This window comes from Eleginops maclovinus, chromosome 2, assembly GCF_036324505.1.
Source record: "Eleginops maclovinus isolate JMC-PN-2008 ecotype Puerto Natales chromosome 2, JC_Emac_rtc_rv5, whole genome shotgun sequence".
NCBI lineage: Eukaryota > Metazoa > Chordata > Actinopteri > Perciformes > Eleginopidae > Eleginops > Eleginops maclovinus.
The window spans coordinates 27,123,265-27,140,291 of record NC_086350.1 but is presented as its reverse complement, the minus strand read 5'-3'; the positions used below and the strand labels follow the sequence as shown (position 1 = coordinate 27,140,291).

Below are 17,027 nucleotides of genomic sequence, written 5' to 3'. Positions count from 1 at the left end.
TGTTTCACTTTTGTGGACAATGGAGCATTTCTGGCTTTCTTTGTTACACATTTCCTGATTCTAGTCAAATATATGTCAACTGTTTTCCCAGCTAATAACAAGACCTGATTTATCTAAAAATCCCATCATATTTCAAGAAGTCTTACCAAGCTAATGTTCACTTGTTCTATTGGCAGATTTTATTTTACTAATTACAATCAAAAACACCTTGTTTTCATTATATTTCTACTTGTTTTTGAAGCAGCATTTTTCCCAGTGTAACTATTAGCCACATATTTCATGCAGCATTTTCTTCCTTTTCCGCTATCTGGGTGTTACCTCTTTTCAAGGAAACTTCGCCTGCATGTCTGCACAGCTCTGCCGATGAAGAATGTATCAGTAGATTCTTGTTTCTCTTACAATACAGTTGTTGCACTACAGTACTTTTGACCTTGTCCATACACCTTGATAAGAAGTGAGGTTTTGCTGGAAGCCCCACTCTGGTTCTGCTTTTCCTTTATAGCTGAATGATGGTGGGTGCAGATACCGTAGACCATTCTAATGAACCAAGACACCCAGATACGTTTTTTAATACTTAGATTGCATTTTGTTAATGCTTGGATGTGTTTAAGATATGTCACTACAAAATGTAGAGATATTATGGTGGATACTGTACTGTATGCTTGTTGTTGAAACCTGAAGCAAGAGGCAATCACCTCACTGATCTGGAATGGACCCAAGGAACTCTGAAAGTACAGTTCAGTTGGTTTGGGAGCGACAAGGTAAGTGAACTGGAAAGGGAGAAAAAGAACACTCAGTGCGACAGGAAAATGGAGAGAAAGGAGCCCAGGCACGGGGAGGATGATGACATGCTGGGTGGTGTTGTGGCTCTTGGGGATGTTCTGACTGATTCAGAGTGGCATGTTGTTTTTTCTTCACGTTCACAGGCTTCTGCTGCTATTCCTCCATGTGCCCATCAGTGCCTCCTGTATCCTCCAGGAATCAAAAACTGACAGCCGAGGAGAAACACAACAAAATGTCACACCAGATCCTATTACTCCTGTTAGTGAAGTGGCAGGGACTGGCTCTTCTTTTAAGAGTTGTAAAAATACTCATCTTCTGTCTGTTGCTTTATAAACAGAGTCTGAAGCTTTGGTCTTTGTTGAAAATAGAAGTTATAAAACCTTGATTATTTATTATTTATGAAAGAACTAGCAAAACATTACAAGAATTGTAGAGTTATTTTACTTTTTTACTGGTTTGCAAAGGCTGTGTTTGCACATAACATATATAATAACAGTTTTTTTCAATCGCTAACAAGCGCTTACCTATACTTCAGATACTTTTTCTAAACTCTTAACACAGACTCACACCTACGAAACACAATTGGCCAAATGGATAATTTTCTTCTCAAAAACACACTTTGTTAAATATATACTAACTCTTCATTTCAAAATAGAACACATCTTTCTCTGCACACACTAACTTTACCAAAACACTGGAAATCTGACTCGAAAGGAAATGATTCTGTCAAAGAATAGCATTTGTTTTCACTTCACACGGTACATGCAGTCAATCAAAGTACACCAGGCTTTCAAAATACTGGCTATTGTGGACATTACAAAAACTGCATAGACTTTTATGTTTCAGTTTTACAGGTATTTGCATGCAAAACATGCAATCCACCGTTTTTACACTAAATGTCTTGGTTGGGAACTGTATGTCCACATGCTCAAAGCATTCCAGTAAAAAGCAAATCTGTTTTTTTTTTTCCTTTACTGTTTACTACAGGAGGTACAGTAGAAATACTGTTTACAGTATGATAGAACAGAAAAAGTTTTACAGTATTGCTTACAGTGAACAAAATATCCATGAAACACACGAGAGCATTCTGAACAAAAATGATAAAATGACTGTATCTAATCTCTGCGATCTTCAGGGTTAGGCCACATGTTTTCATCAACATCGCATCTGATATTTTCCAAGGCGATGCACCTGGGATAAAACCGCTTGGTATGTCGGATCCACCCTTGGCAATCATCAACTGTGATGTCCCTGCAGCCAGCATCCATGGCTTCAAGGAGGGACATCTGGTCATGTGGCTGATAAACCTTCCACCTCCATACAGAAAAGAACTCCTCTATGGGGTTGAGAAAAGGTGAATAGGGTGGAAGGAAGAGGCGTACCAGTCTTGGGTGGACTTCAAACCATGTTGTTATTGCTTGCGAATGATGGAAAGCCACATTGTCCCAGGTGATTACAAAGGTCCTCATGTTTTCACCCTCCTGATCCTGCTCTGGAACCAGGCACTGGTGGAGATCATTGAGAAAGGCAAGGAGGCGCTCGGTATTGTAGGGTCCAACCTAACATCTGTGAAGGAGTAATCCTGCATTTGCAATTGCTGCACACATGGTAATGTTTGCCCCTCTCTGTCCTGGCACATCAACTGTGGCCCTTTTTCCAATTACATCTCTCACTGCTCCTGCACCTCTCACTGCATCTCTCACTGCTCCTGCACCTCTCACTGCATCTCTCACTGCTCCTGCACCTCTCACTGCATATCTCACTGCTTCTGCACCTCTCACTGCATCTCTCACTGCTCCTGCACCTCTCACTGCATCTCTCACTGCTCCTGCACCTCTCACTGCATCTCTCACTGCTCCTGCACCTCTCACTGCATATCTCACTGCTCCTGCTCCTCTCACTGCATCTCTCATTGCTCCTGCACCTTTCACTGCATCTCTCACTGCTTCTGCACCTCTCACTGCATATCTCACTGCTCCTGCTCCTCTCACTGCATCTCTCATTGCTCCTGCACCTTTCACTGCTCCTGCACCTCTCACTGCTCCTGCACCTCTCACTGCATCTCTCATTGCTCCTGCACCTCTCACTGCATCTCTCATTGCTCCTGCTCCTCTCTCTGCATCTCTCACTGGGCCTGCACCTCTCACTGCATCTCTCATTGCTCCTGCACCTCTCACTGCGTCTCTCATTGCTCCTGCTCCTCTCCCTGGGCCCCTTGCTCTTACTCTTCCTCGTCCAGACATTACAGTGTTTGTCTTTTCTGTTTCTGTTTCCAAAAACATCACTCCTCAAAGTCCTCCTTTTACTGCCACTGAGTCTAAGCCAGACTGGAATCAGCTGTGGATGGCCCAATTTACCCAACATAAATCAGCTGTGTGTCAATTATTCAATTGTTTGTTTATTATCAGCTGAGATATATTGTTTTTGAACTGATATCATTGCAGAAGCAGAGGTTTTTATACTGTATCTAAGGTTTGGAATATTGTTTTTGCTATTGTGAGATGTTGTGTGTTTACATTCGTAAATAATATAAAAACAATCCATAATTTTGTTGGGAGGTATAGCTTGTCTGTAAAGAAAATGTAAGCATTGATGAAATGTGTTCACGGACTGCATATTGTGTGAAAACGACATGAAATGTGTGAATGGTATGGCCACAAAAGACCGATGCTGTGCTAATTGTGTTTAGAGTTTTGAAAATGTGACAGCTGGTTGGACAAACGCTTGTTAGCGACTGAAAAACACTGTAATGTATTGTTCATTATAATAATAATACACTTTATTTATACAGCAACTTTCATGCTTTATGAAGCCCAAAGTCCTTAACAGAGTATAACAATAACAATGGAGAAACATAATTAAAAACAAGGTATGAACGAAAAGAAAGAGTTGTATCATAAAACAATAAAACAGGAACAGTGATACTACTAAAATTACACTTACCCCAAATTAAAAGACAAATTAAAGAGACAGGTCTTTAATTATGGGACAGATGTGTCAGATCTAAATGAAATTCTTGAGAATACATTTTAAAACTATACTTTCTTAGGAGGAGGCCAGCTCTGCCCTCAGGAGCCCTCTGGAGAACATGAGGAGGTGGGTGAGAGAATGATGTCCAGGCCGACTTATCTGTTTGACAACATGTCCCCCCCACCCCCAGAACACTTTGTCTGCACTGTGCAGCTCCTTCAGTGAAAGGCCTATTCACCTGCAAAGTCTCATGGAGAGATACCATAGGTCTTTCTTTCTGCAGCAGTCGGACTGAACAACCACCACGGTCCCTGTCCCTGTGTTCCATACAGAGGGAAATTTCTTTCCCACACACTTCTCCCCCGGCCTGCAATGCCTCTATTAGACTCCTTTGTTTACTTATGTAACATCGTGACATCACCATGTAATATTTGCTCGCCTATTGGCTAGCGCTCCAACACATTGTATGTGATTGGCTCAGGGGCGGGACATCTCTAAGCGGTTGACCAATCACAACAGAGCCGGCCAGCTAACCAATCAGAGCAGACTGGGCTCTGGTTTCAGACAGAAGGTGAAAAGAGCTGCTGCAGCACAGGCAGTATGAACAGCTTTATAACCATTAAAGCTTGGAGACATGTCCCAGGAGAGACACTACATACTGATATACACCTGAACATCAGCAGGAGAGGACTCTTTAAAGTAGAGACACTACATACTGATATGCACCTGAACATCAGCAGGAGAGGACTCTTTAAAGTAGAGACACTACACACTGATATACACCTGAACATCAGCAGGAGAGGACTCTTTAAAGTAGAGACACTACATACTGATATGCACCTGAACATCAGCAGGAGAGGACTCTTTAAAGTAGAGACACTACACACTGATATACACCTGAACATCAGCAGGAGAGGACTCTTTAAAGTAGAGACACTACATACTGATATACACCTGAACATCAGCAGGAGAGGACTCTTTAAAGTAGAGACACTACATACTGATATACACCTGAACATCAGCAGGAGAGGACTCTTTAAAGTAGAGACACTACACACCGATATACACCTGAACATCAGCAGGAGAGGACTCTTTAAAGCTTCTGAGCTGCAGAGGGAAGTCAAATATCTAGATTGACACGTTCTTTAATTTAAATAATTTTCTTTATTGACCCGTCCGTCAAACACACATTCATCACTCATTCTTACATACCCAGCCTTTCACAGTAAAACAGTTATATAATAACAAACATTTTCAAAAACAATACCAACATGTACATTGCGTAAATTAAATTAATGTAGTGGTTTCATCCACTTGTTTATTATCATTACCTTAAGACTTGTTACATGGACATAGATCTGTTTTTGGTGTTAAAAGTAACAAAAAGTAGTTACTAAAACTTAAACAGCTCTTAGGACATATTTTCACATCTTTTGGGCCCATGCAGAAATCAAATAAAATAGTTTTAAATTCAAGCAAGCCAACAAACCAAACTAAAAAAAAAGACTTTTTATAAAACTGCAGTTTTTTAGGCTGAGACACTGCATACAAGTCTGCTTCAGGTGGGTCTTCAAAACAACCAAACAATATTTTTGCAGATGTAAGCCGACCAATTTATTACACATTTAGTAGATTTTATATCATCTACTGGGGGATACCATGTCTACAGATATCTAGAGGCACCACAACAGGTTTCAATCCATTAACGCAATCACAACTGAGATTAGTTGGTGCACTTGTCTGCCTGGACTGGATAAATCGAGTAATCGTGATTTATCAGTAACGGCCTAAAACTATGCAAGAGGTAACACCCACTGGTGTCTGCATCTCCTTAAAACCAAAGAGTTTGAAGGATGTTTAAAAATGTCAAATACACTAAAGAACTGGCTCCCGTCCAGTCCAATCAACATGACTGTTTAACACCGAGCAGCTACAGCTTTAAAAGTGTCCCAGGATCAATCGGTGGATGTTCTATTTCCAATGATTAAGCTTGCCATTTTGCTGTAGATGTCGAGGAAGCATTGGGAAATGGTTGAAAAGCTGTGAATATGTGTTAACTTTTGACCTTATCTCTGGAGTGTTTGTTGATTTCTAAACTTGGCATTTCAAATATAGATGTTTTGTGGCAAGGCTTGCAAATTGTCTTAGAAGCAACACACACTAACAGATACAAAATTACATAACTACATAAGGCATTACTACCTTCAGTCAGTACCCCCCTCACCCTGTATATGTAAATCAAAGGTTAACCAACATGGTGACTGTTAATACTCAAATCATCACTACAAACTGTTCTCCCTGTGCTCCTCCAGTGTGTTAGATCTTTCTCCTAGAGGCAGGTCTGTCTCCAGTAGATCTAGTCAAAGTTCATCGAGTGTAGTCTCACCCCAAGTGCATATAATACAATTCTTAATTTATAGTCTCAAAAATCAATGAGTTTGTATGTGTTATAATAAAAAAAAAGTGAAGAAAAAATGCCACAGGATACATGGATAAAAATAGATATAGTCGCCTTCAAGCGGCTTTTCCTAAACGTTGAAATGCTATAACCGAAGCACATGTGGTTGGCTTCCTTATTCAGAGAAGAAGAAAAAGAATTTGCAAGAACCTGGAATATAGTTTACAAATATGCATTCTTATAATCAATGGCTTCATTCCCAAAGGTTCCCTAAGAGAATTCCAGTCTCACCCACATTCCCCAGTCCCTTTAACTATCCGGTGCCAGCTCATGCAGCAGTATGAAAACACAGACCAGAGGTCCTGGCAAAGCCCAGCTTGTGTCTGTGTGAGAACATGCATCTGCACAACATGCAGGGAGCTGCAGGTTCAGCCGCGCTCTCTGCAGTGCAGCAGGGCATGCTGGGATGGAGATCTCTCAGACTGCAGCAGCCTACAAGACAAAAGGGAAAATGTGAGTAAGAGGATAAAGCATACAAGATTTGTTCTTCTTCTGGGTTGGTTTTTGACAGTATATTGGCATCATACCAGCAACATGTAATATCTGTATCTGTAGAATGTCATAGACTGGCAGACAGAGAACCATCTTTTGGTAACACGAGGCTCACATATTGTCTGGACAGCGTTGTAGAAAGGGAAGTGACTAACACGGCTCTATAAATGGGGGATAATTATTATCATTTAAAAAACCACTGACGCAGGTTTTACTAGATTAAAGCAGGAGTTGCTTTAAAGCAACAGCGCCTCAGTTATTAACACTGCCGATGCTCAAAAGATGGCGTTTACTACAAGTTTGAGATTTGTTGAAAACAAACTTCAATGTGTGTACGCACACTGGGGAGTTGAGAAAATGTGATTCTGATGGCGAAAGGATGAAACGAGAGAACATGTGTTCCTGGTGCCTTGGGAAGGCTCTGTGTATTTTGTCATCCACTTTTTCCAGACCACTTATCTATTGTTTTGTTGACGCGTTGACTTTGAGGCAGCAGTGTGCATCACATGCTGCCCCTCTGTGATGTCCAGACTGCACACATTATTAACCTCAGCCTCCCCATCAACAACACTGATTTAACATTGTGTGATTTTTTTTGTCATTCAGTTGTTGTTTCCTACGATAATCTTCATGCAAGCGCGATGACTTTATAACAGCAGTGTAGTTGCTGGCTTTGAATGTTATCAAGGCTGCTAGCTTTAGACATGTTGGCTATGATGTTTATCGTTGTCGCTGTTTATATGAACAACAAAAGGAGAAAAATATCTGAATATATTCTGAGATAAACAGTGGGATCTTTACAAACATAACAGGACTTGGAAAAGCTAGGTGGGAAACCACACTGCTTTATAGGATCTCTGCAGCTCTAGAGTTACAGCCCTGTTCGATATGAATGTGGTCTACGTTTCATTTTTGTGAGACAACAAGTCATGCACGTAACAGCTGTCTGCACAGTGTATAAAGCACTATAGTGTAGACATCATTGTGGCACTGGGAGTTTTGGGAACACCATCTCAGGATGTCACAGTTCATAAACAGGCAGTACCATCACACCGTGTCTCACAGAGGAGCATTGTGAGAACATCAGCATTCATTCTGCCACACAGTCATCCCTCAAGGTCACAATCTGACTGAACATATCACAAATACACATCCAACATAGAAGACATCTAAAGTGATGTTTCTGGCTACCTGACATACACAAGTTCAACATTCGCTCTCTGGATGAATGCAGAGAATCTTAAAAACAGCATTTTGTTATTAATCAAACATTAAGATATACCAGACATCTTTCAGTTTTTATGCCCCCATGTTTATAAAAATGTGAAGGGTCATTTCAAAATGACTTCATTTTAAATTAGTGGTGTCTGGCTAAAGCTTTGGCTTCAACTGCGAGGGTTTTGATTAGGGCTGGGAAATATGAATTATGACCACATTATTCTTAATAAACAGCATTTTCTTTGTTTTAATTAAATAACGTTTTCCTACCTGACCACTCATTCACAGTGAAAAGGAAACTTTTGGAAAAAAAGGACTCTGAACACAAGGAGAAGACGGGAGAGCTCGAACTGAAGGCAGACACTGAAGTTGATGGACTGATTGGAAGTTATGGACGAAGGAGCTACTGCTCCATTAATTCTGAAGATCTCTCATCCAATCCCAAGTATTTATCCAGTTCTAGACTTAACGATTCTCAAACAGAGAAAGTGGCTCCCTGACATCGCGTGCCTGAACCCTGATTACAGGAGCAGAGCGATGAACTGGGTAAAAAGCCGAGCCCATGGCAAATATGTCCTCCACAGTCAAGACATCCTTTCTATCATAATCCTCCAATTTGTTTGTTTTGATGAGAAGCCCAGTACATACTCATTCAGCTTTCTTTATATAAAGAAAGCTCACAAAAAGGTCAACAAGTGTTCATCAGTACCTTTTTTCATACGAGTTTGTGTGCAGGGAGTTGGCCTGGTTGCAGTGACTCCACATAGGCCAAGGCACTCTGCATGGAGGTCAGACAGTATCCTTCCTCTCCTATCAAGTAGCTGAAAAAGAGAAGTCAACATGAGTCGGTTATAGGAGGTCTGCAAGTCAGAGATAGAAACATTGTGGCGATTATTGTATTAAAAAAATAAGCGGGACACAAACTAATACAATTGAATTCTACCAGACCTCGACGAAACCCCACTGCCCACAAAAATTCCAAAAATACCAAGAACAGAATACAGATCCAATTTACTCACTTTGCTGAATTTACTACATCGACATTTTCCCACAGTAAGGAAAGGACATCTCTTTTTCAATCCTAAACAAATTACTTAGTGCAGTTTTTGTTCCACTTTGCAGCCGGGCTAAATGAATTAAAATGTTGGGCAGCATGATGAATGGAGGGACGATCTGTGAGAGGAACTAGTGATTGAGGAGATCTGTTCAGACAGAGGAGAGGATAGGAGACGCGGGGGGGGGGTATGTCAACTCTGGCCGACCTTTGAATAACAAGAGCGAGCCACAAGACCGAGTGTAGACAGGAAGTTGACAGTGAGAGGTAGAGAAAAGAAAGGAGAAGATTCCTTTATAATGAGGTCTGGATATTGAGAATAAAATACTGTGGTGCAAGCTTTGCACTTCCAAAATCCTAAATATACATTTGTCTTTAAGTTTAATATAGACAAATGCAACTACATACCTTATCAAGCAACCACTAACCATTTAAGCTGAAAACATATTCATTTCAGAACAGGTTTAGGTATTGCACGTTTGTCTGACTGCAATACCCACTTTTGTTCTCTGCTTTTCTCTCTCTGGTTCTAAGTGGGTGTGACTCAGATGGAACACGCTTCCATACACAGATCAGGGTTAACCAACATTTCAATCAGAACACAGTTTGGAGGTTAGGTTACTGTCAGTGAAATCTGATCAAACAGCAGCCACACAGTTATGATGAAGTGCATCAGTTCAGTCTCTCTCTGTTAAGCTGCGTTCAAATGATACGCTGTTAAACAGCTCTGCATTGACACTGGCTCAGTGTTCCTACGGAGAGAGAGGTGCTGCCCACCTAGGCTGAAGTGCTAGCCTTAGGCACATTTTCATAGTGGGAAAGAGACGTCTGTAGATCAGGGAATATTTTTTTTTAGCTTAAGAAACTACTCAGTACGAAAACTTTGAGCCTTTGTTTAAATTATTAGGGTGCAAGAGCCGTAAAATGCGCTAAAAAGCATGAGGGAAAACTCAAGTGCGCACTCTATAGACCCACAAACAGGAAATGCTGCTCTCAAGAGGCAGGCCATTTTGACTTCATGCACCACTGAGCAACTCTCTTAGAAACGGACGAGGTCCAGCCTCAAAGGTTCAATCTAGTTCTCTTTATACACCCATGGTCGCGCACCGCTCACTGACTATTTCAAGCAGTGCACGACACCAAGGGTAGCGCTCAAAGTTTGAATTATTTCAACTTAGATCAAGTTACAGCTGACCTTCTGACGTGCAACCAATCAGAACAAGTATGTAGCGGCGCAGGCTGGCAATTGCACGGAAAACGTTGCATTGAGCTAAGAACAGATCACATATCATCTAAATGCAGCCGTAAACCTGAATAACTGTGGATGGTTGATTTATTTTTATTGTAGTGGACAGAAAGGTAAATGTTACTTCTTCACGTTTCTGAGGGATCGCACAGTAGAACACGGTGTGATCTAATAATGCAGTAGCTGCAATAATGCCAAGAACAGCAGTAGTTGAACAACTACAACTTATGGTATAAAACATAACAAAAATGATAAAAACAGGTACAACTGAAGCCTCAGAAAGTAGGGAAACCACTCAGACTAAATAACTAAAAAGGATGAGTGAAATTCACAGATTAACGTTGGACTGTAACCAAAACTACGCAGAAATGTCACTAATTATCCAACTCTGCTAATACTGAAATATGGAAAAAAGGACATTTTTATTAAAAGGAAATCCTAATCTGTCGGTGACCAATGTTGGGAGGAATGACATCAAGAAGCAGAGATAGCTAAATATGCCATTATATAACGGGCATTTGACATAAAACTTAAGAGTTGAAGTAAAAAATAATATCAAAGTGAAAAGGATATGTTGTAGCGCATTAAATCTTATCAGGCTTCTATTTGTTTTTTATTGCGTCAAATAGTTATGTCTTGTGTAGTTTACTTAGTGTACTTTTTAAAGGCTTAATACCTCGACGGCTTTATTTGCAAACTGTCATGACAATAGTATAAAACTTTGAAATAAAAATCTCAAAACACTTTGACTGACAGCCAATAGTTAGAGACTGTTATCTTGTTGACTGACTTTGGAGAACCGGAGCATGTCTACCCTCTCAGCCTGGTGGTACTCTCTTGAGCCCTTCCAACCCACTGAACTATATAAACATCTCTTGGGACTTTATTTGTATTTTTATAGAGAACGAAAACCAAATCCCAAATATCCTGACATTCCTTTGGCCACTGCCAATCTAACCAGCTGGCTTTTACAGTCCCTGTTTTTACTGCAGAGCAGACCTCCTGGGTGTGGTCCCAACTCACATGCAACAATAAAGTATTTCAAGACCACCTGCACTCCCCTACCGTCTAAACCCCAGCTTACTTTCTTATATGCTTTATATGTGGTCATTTTAGGTTGCCAATTTTGGCTTAAGACCACAAAACCTTTCTAAAAGACAGTGTGTAGCAGTTCACATCAGAAGAGTAAGATGTTATCAAGAAACTGGATATGCACGGTCATCAGCAAGGTCATCAGACAGGGGGATAACTATGTACATGCATGCTGGAGCTGTCTTTTTGAGATGGATTAAGATACAAATAAAATAGTATTAAATACTGTATCAGTAATTCTTTTTTATTATCACAATTCTAAAAGCCAATGTAAAAATACAGCCACGGAAAAATTAAGAGCCCACTGCAGCATTATCTATAGGTATGTCTCTGAGTTAAAGGATTTATTTGACTATTATTTTTATTGTATTCTATAAACTACTGACAACATTTCTCTGTGTTGATACTGGAGAGTACAATACAAGTAAAGATAAAGATTTAAGAAACATTTGGAGTTGTCTCTTACTGTTTTCCCGGGCTGTATGTACTGGGCAAGACATTTTAAAGTTGAAATATAAAGTTGTCAGTTCTCAGTAAAGAAATCTGGGTTATCTGTCGCCACTTTTTAATTGAATTTTCCTACTTTTTCACAAATACAGATGTGTTATCATGTCGCCATTTTCACAAAAACATACTATTTGTTTCTCACATTGTTATTTCTTAAAAACAAACATCAATCCAGACTCTCATCCATCCCAACCACTATTCCTTCTCTGCCGATTTTGGTTTGATCTAGGCTGGCTATGCTGTTGACGCATACCTCTCCCATGTAATCATTCCAGTCGATCACACAGATCACCCAATTCCCAGTTTGCGCTCGCACCATTTGACTGAGGAGGTTTCCCAGCACCAGGCGTATATTAAGCGAAGCACAGTGACCGAGTTAAGGCACGAATTTGACAGCCAGTTCGCAGTGCGGAGTCCAATTCGCAGCATGCAGTTCTTAGAGCAGCAAAAAAAAGTGGCGACAGATAACCCACAAGTACCGAAATCTGTTTATGGTGACGTAACGCTGTCACCAATAAATGCTTTATTACTAGCTGCGAAAGGGATGGCTGTTTTATTTTTTCTGACCTCTATAGTCTTTGTGTGTGTGTGTGTGTGTGTGTGTGTGTGTGTGTGTGTGTGTGTGTGTGTGTGTGTGTGTGTGTGTGTGTGTGTGTGTGTGTGTGTGTGTGTGTGTGTGTGTGTGTGTGTGTGTGTGTGCGCGTGTGTGTGTGTGTGTGTGTGTGTGGACAGATCTTTGTCACAAAACTTAAATATGTGTAGTCAAATCAAAACGATGTTCGAGTTCCGAAAAGGGCAAAGAAGGAAGGGAGCCCCACATATTACCGCTGTAGCGTTGTTGGTGTCGTGGCCGGAAGATGGTCTCTGTTTTTTTCTGATTCCACCCTAGGAGGGATTTTATTACAAATAAGAATGCTTCTCTTAGGTTAGAGGTTATGGTTAAGTACCATCATCGTTTTTGTCATAGTCTGCATCCTAATTAACCCTTATATGGACATTTATATGGCCTTATATGGTCCAGCAGTGGCTCAGTCGGTCCAGCAGTGGATCAGTCAGTAGGGGCTTGGACTGGGAGTTGTAGGGTCCCCGGTTCAATTCCCCAAACAGACAAGAAATATGGAAAGTGGACTGCTACTTGGAGAGGTCCCAGTTCACCTCCTAGGCCCTGCTGTGGTGCCCTTGAGCAAGGCACCGGACACCTCCAATGCCCCCTCCCCATTGCTCCCCGGGCGCTGCACAATAGCTGCCCACTGCTCCTAGTACTAGGATGGGTTAAATGCAGAGGACCAATTTCACTGTGTGTGCTCTGCTGTGTGCATGTACGTGACAACAAAGAGGGTTTCATCCTCCGTGCTTCTTCTTCTTTGATCACCTGCTTTAAACCGTCTGTCTGCTAGTTAGTGCTTAGCAGTTTATTTAAGCGTTTTTACTGAAAATAGCTACAGCCAAAAGACTACATCTTAGAGCAGAGGTAGGGATAAGTCTGTTACTACTCACAGTTATCCCTTTCACATTGCACAGTCATTTGACCCACTACTAGAGCAGTGCCTGTTTGGGAAGTGCTTGTTCCTCTGCTCCTCTGGTTATAGATAGACCACAACGTTTTAACCGTTTTGTTCAGGGACAGACATTTCTCCAAACTAATGTTCTCGGGGGGTAGATTGTCCCACTCCAGCCTTATGACCACCTTCTATTTGGCTTGTTTGTGTTTATTGGGTAGCATTGTTGATATACACTTTATATTATAGCAGGTTGCTCCTGACCGTGGGCGCTTGGGAACGTTTTAAAATGTAGGAACAGTGGCGGGGGTCATCACTAATTTAAGACATTTTTTGCACCTCTATGGTCAACACACAGCCATGTTATTAACAATTCTATCAATAACATATTTCACAAATAGGTTTGTGTATCTGTGTAACAGTAGCCCCGTCAGTATTTCAGTAACTGTTAAGGCAGAGAGAGGTACTGCAGCGCACGAGACAGCAAGAGGATTTCAAATCAAAATGTTAAGTTCAGACAAACTTCTCCGATATGTTCTCAGGGAATCTGATCAGCTCATTTTCAGACAGTTTTTTATAGAGATGGATCAGGACAAAACGGGCGGGACACATTTGAGTATCAAAGACATGAAAAAGTGGATTTTGCATCATAGGTGACCTTTGAATAAAAAAGGCCCGTGTCGTGTCAAAGTAGTCTCAGTGAAAAGAATGTAACTCTCGCTGGACTCCTTTTCCCTTACTTCCATTTCACAAGACAACAAACATTTGGACATTTTCCTAAATTTCTTAATGTCATCAATCAGAGCCGTCACACTGATGATCGTTGTGCAGGCTGGTTACAATTTGCTTCAGGTTAACTTAAGGAACTTTCACTCCGAGTACCAGCTCATTTGTAAACTTTTTCGACATGGGGGGAAGAGTATCGTGCACAAAGACATTTCTTCAGAATTGTGAAAAATCTGTTTGGAAATATTTGGTGTAAACAAGATACATTTTCCACTGTTCCTCATCGTGATGACTCACCCTTCATGAATGAACTCCTCCAGAGCAGCACATTCAGACACCAGCTGAGGACACTGGCAGCGCAGAGCCACAAAGGACAGGATGGGCAGCAGGTCATCTGCACCGCTGTTGACCAAAGGAAGGAAGTTGGCGTTGAGATCAAGTAAAAGGAGTAAATAAATAGAGCACAAAATAATATAAAAATAGTGACATTGACAGAGTATGATTGCATGTGCTCCCCAGAGGACTGAAGGGAAGCTAAATAAAAAGCAGCTCTAAATGGTTTGCGTGTTCAGGGATGGGAATGATAAAGGTTTTTTCCTCTCTCTATGATCTGATGGGAGGTCAAATTGCAGCCTTGGAGATGATGACAGCCTGATAGCATTCTCCCTGTGTGCAGACACCGACCATTTGTTTATCAGGACTCACACGCAGGGCTAACTGCTTGCTTGCTAGTTTGCGTGAGAAGGTAGGTTTCTGGCCCTCCACTGACCCGGCCGCATGCAACTGGATACTCTCCTCCTGCCGGATTGTGGAGGTGTGGACAGCCTCTTCTAACCACTGAGAGCTGGACCTCACATACACAATCACAAGCCTGAAGTATAATGTTGTGAGTTCACTACAGTAAACACAGACACCGATCCCCTCACACTGAAACTGGTGTCTCTGCATTCCAGGGATACAATGCACTCTTCCCACATGCATGAATGCTGATTTTAATGAGAAGATTAGCCTCCATTATGGGTTATGCAATTCATTTCATATTAGAGAAACGAGGAAGAATACGTGAAAGAGGGTAAAGGGGAAAAAGGATACAGAAAAATGTAGCAGGACAATAGAAAAGAGAAAGAAAGGGTTATGGACAAAAGAACACAATAGAACAAAATGAGCTCCCAGTTGGTCGAGGACAAGGAACTGACAAAAAATGGAAATGCTGTTGAATAAATTAAAGAGGGCAGAGAGTGCAATAAAACAAATGTTTGTGAGTGAAACTAAAGTGAAAGGCAATGATGAGAGCAAGTGTCCAGCAGTGGCTCAGTCAGTAGGGGCTTGGACTGGGAATCGTAGGGTCGCCGGTTCAAGTCCCCGAACAGACTTGAGATTATGGAAAGTGGACTGCTACTTGGAGAGGTCCCAGTTCACCTCCTAGGCCCTGCTGTGGTGCCCTTGAGCAAGGCACCGGACACCTCCAATCCCCCCTCCCCATTGCTCCCCGGGCGCTGCACGATAGCTGCCCACTGCTCCTAGTACTAGGATGGGTTAAATGCAGAGGACCAATTTCACTGTGTGCTCTGCTGTGTGCATGCATGTGACAAATAAAGAGGGTTTCATCCTCCGTTTCTATCTTTTCTATCTTCTATACAAAATAACCAATTACAGAACACTGTAGCACTGTATAGCATTGGAATCAGCCCTGTAGAAAACACACTGTGTGCAATGACATGCAGAAATGCAACCTTTATTAAAGGTATCCTATCATGCTATATTTGAACATTATACTGTAGAGCCATATCTAAACAAAACATGTCTGAAGTGTTTTGCTCAAAATAGCAAACAGATCCCCCATTGTAGCATGCCTCATCCCCCTCTATCTCAGCCCTGTTCCTGAAGTGCTGATTCTGTGACTGTTGCTTTAAATGAACTAGCTGCTGCTGGCCACGCCCCTTTGGAGCTGCTGCTGGCCACGCCCCTTTGGAGCTGCTGCTGGCCACGCCCCTTTGGAGCTGCTGCTGGCCACGCCCCTTTGGAGTTCATTGGAGCGTTTCTACCAGGAGAAACTCAGCTAAACGCTGCCGTGATTAAACGCCATATTCTGTTCCAAACCACATCCAGCATTATTTCTGAAACTCTTCTCAGTGTTTACCACTAGAACAGAGACATTATATGTATCATATAAACAACAACTCTAAATCCCTCCTGCAGACATCCTGCTGAACACACACACACACACACCTCGCTGACTGTATATTGGGGATGATAGGTTGGGACGTTGCCAGGAGTTCAATGTAAAGCCAGCCCACATTTCCCTTATTACATCATAACAGAAGCAAATCTGGATCAGCTCGTTTGTACCCCCCGTTTTTAGAGAAGTGGGTAAGGAGGACACTTTTTGAGCTCCTTACACACCGGGGACACATTTATGTATAAAGACATCAAAAAGTGCATTTTGCTTAGGGGACCTTTAAGAAGGACTAAAAAAAGCATTCACAGATACAGAGCCACAATCAGTAAAAAAAACAAACTGCAGATTTGAAGAAGGAAGTACACAGTCCAAATGTACCCTCTTCAAGGCACCTGGACTCAAGTTAAAAGGCAATATTTAAAGTTTGTTTCTGAATGATCGTTTTATTGAATTACAGCTGCCAGTGGCCCCAGCTACATTATGAAATGATGAAGCTGTTCCTTGATAAAGCTGCAATCATTTTTTAACCAAAGATAATCCAGACTCTTTGTTTCAACAATATAAACATGAAAGAATAAATGATTCATTCAGATCCCTTCCAGGGTTTGGCTATGTCTGAGTCATGTTTCCAGGTAACAACACTAAATCCATGATTCACTTTTGATTTGTTGTAACAACACGTTGTTACCCAGTTGTGGGTTTTTCCATGCAGAGAGTACACAGAATGATCCCTCAACGTCACAACTTTTTGGGAGAGAAACCTTCGAGGAGTCATGCCCGGTCAACTCTACTTTTATTCCGCC

General features: G+C 41.5%; 1 protein-coding gene across 3 annotated transcripts in view; it reads right to left on the bottom strand.

The window, feature by feature from the left end:
• Positions 1-4,894: 4,894 nt before the first annotated feature.
• The window catches only part of vps9d1 (VPS9 domain containing 1), a 46,418-nt gene continuing 34,285 nt past the window's right edge, over positions 4,895-17,027 (bottom strand). For all 3 annotated transcript variants that reach the window (XM_063907762.1, XM_063907772.1, XM_063907780.1), the window contains 3 exons: positions 14,343-14,447; positions 8,631-8,742; positions 4,895-6,643 (listed from right to left, as the gene is read on the bottom strand). In XM_063907762.1, the coding sequence (XP_063763832.1) occupies positions 8,637-8,742; positions 14,343-14,447 (211 nt within the window). In that variant the 3' untranslated portion in view covers positions 4,895-6,643; positions 8,631-8,636. The remainder of the gene's footprint in view (positions 6,644-8,630; positions 8,743-14,342; positions 14,448-17,027) is intronic.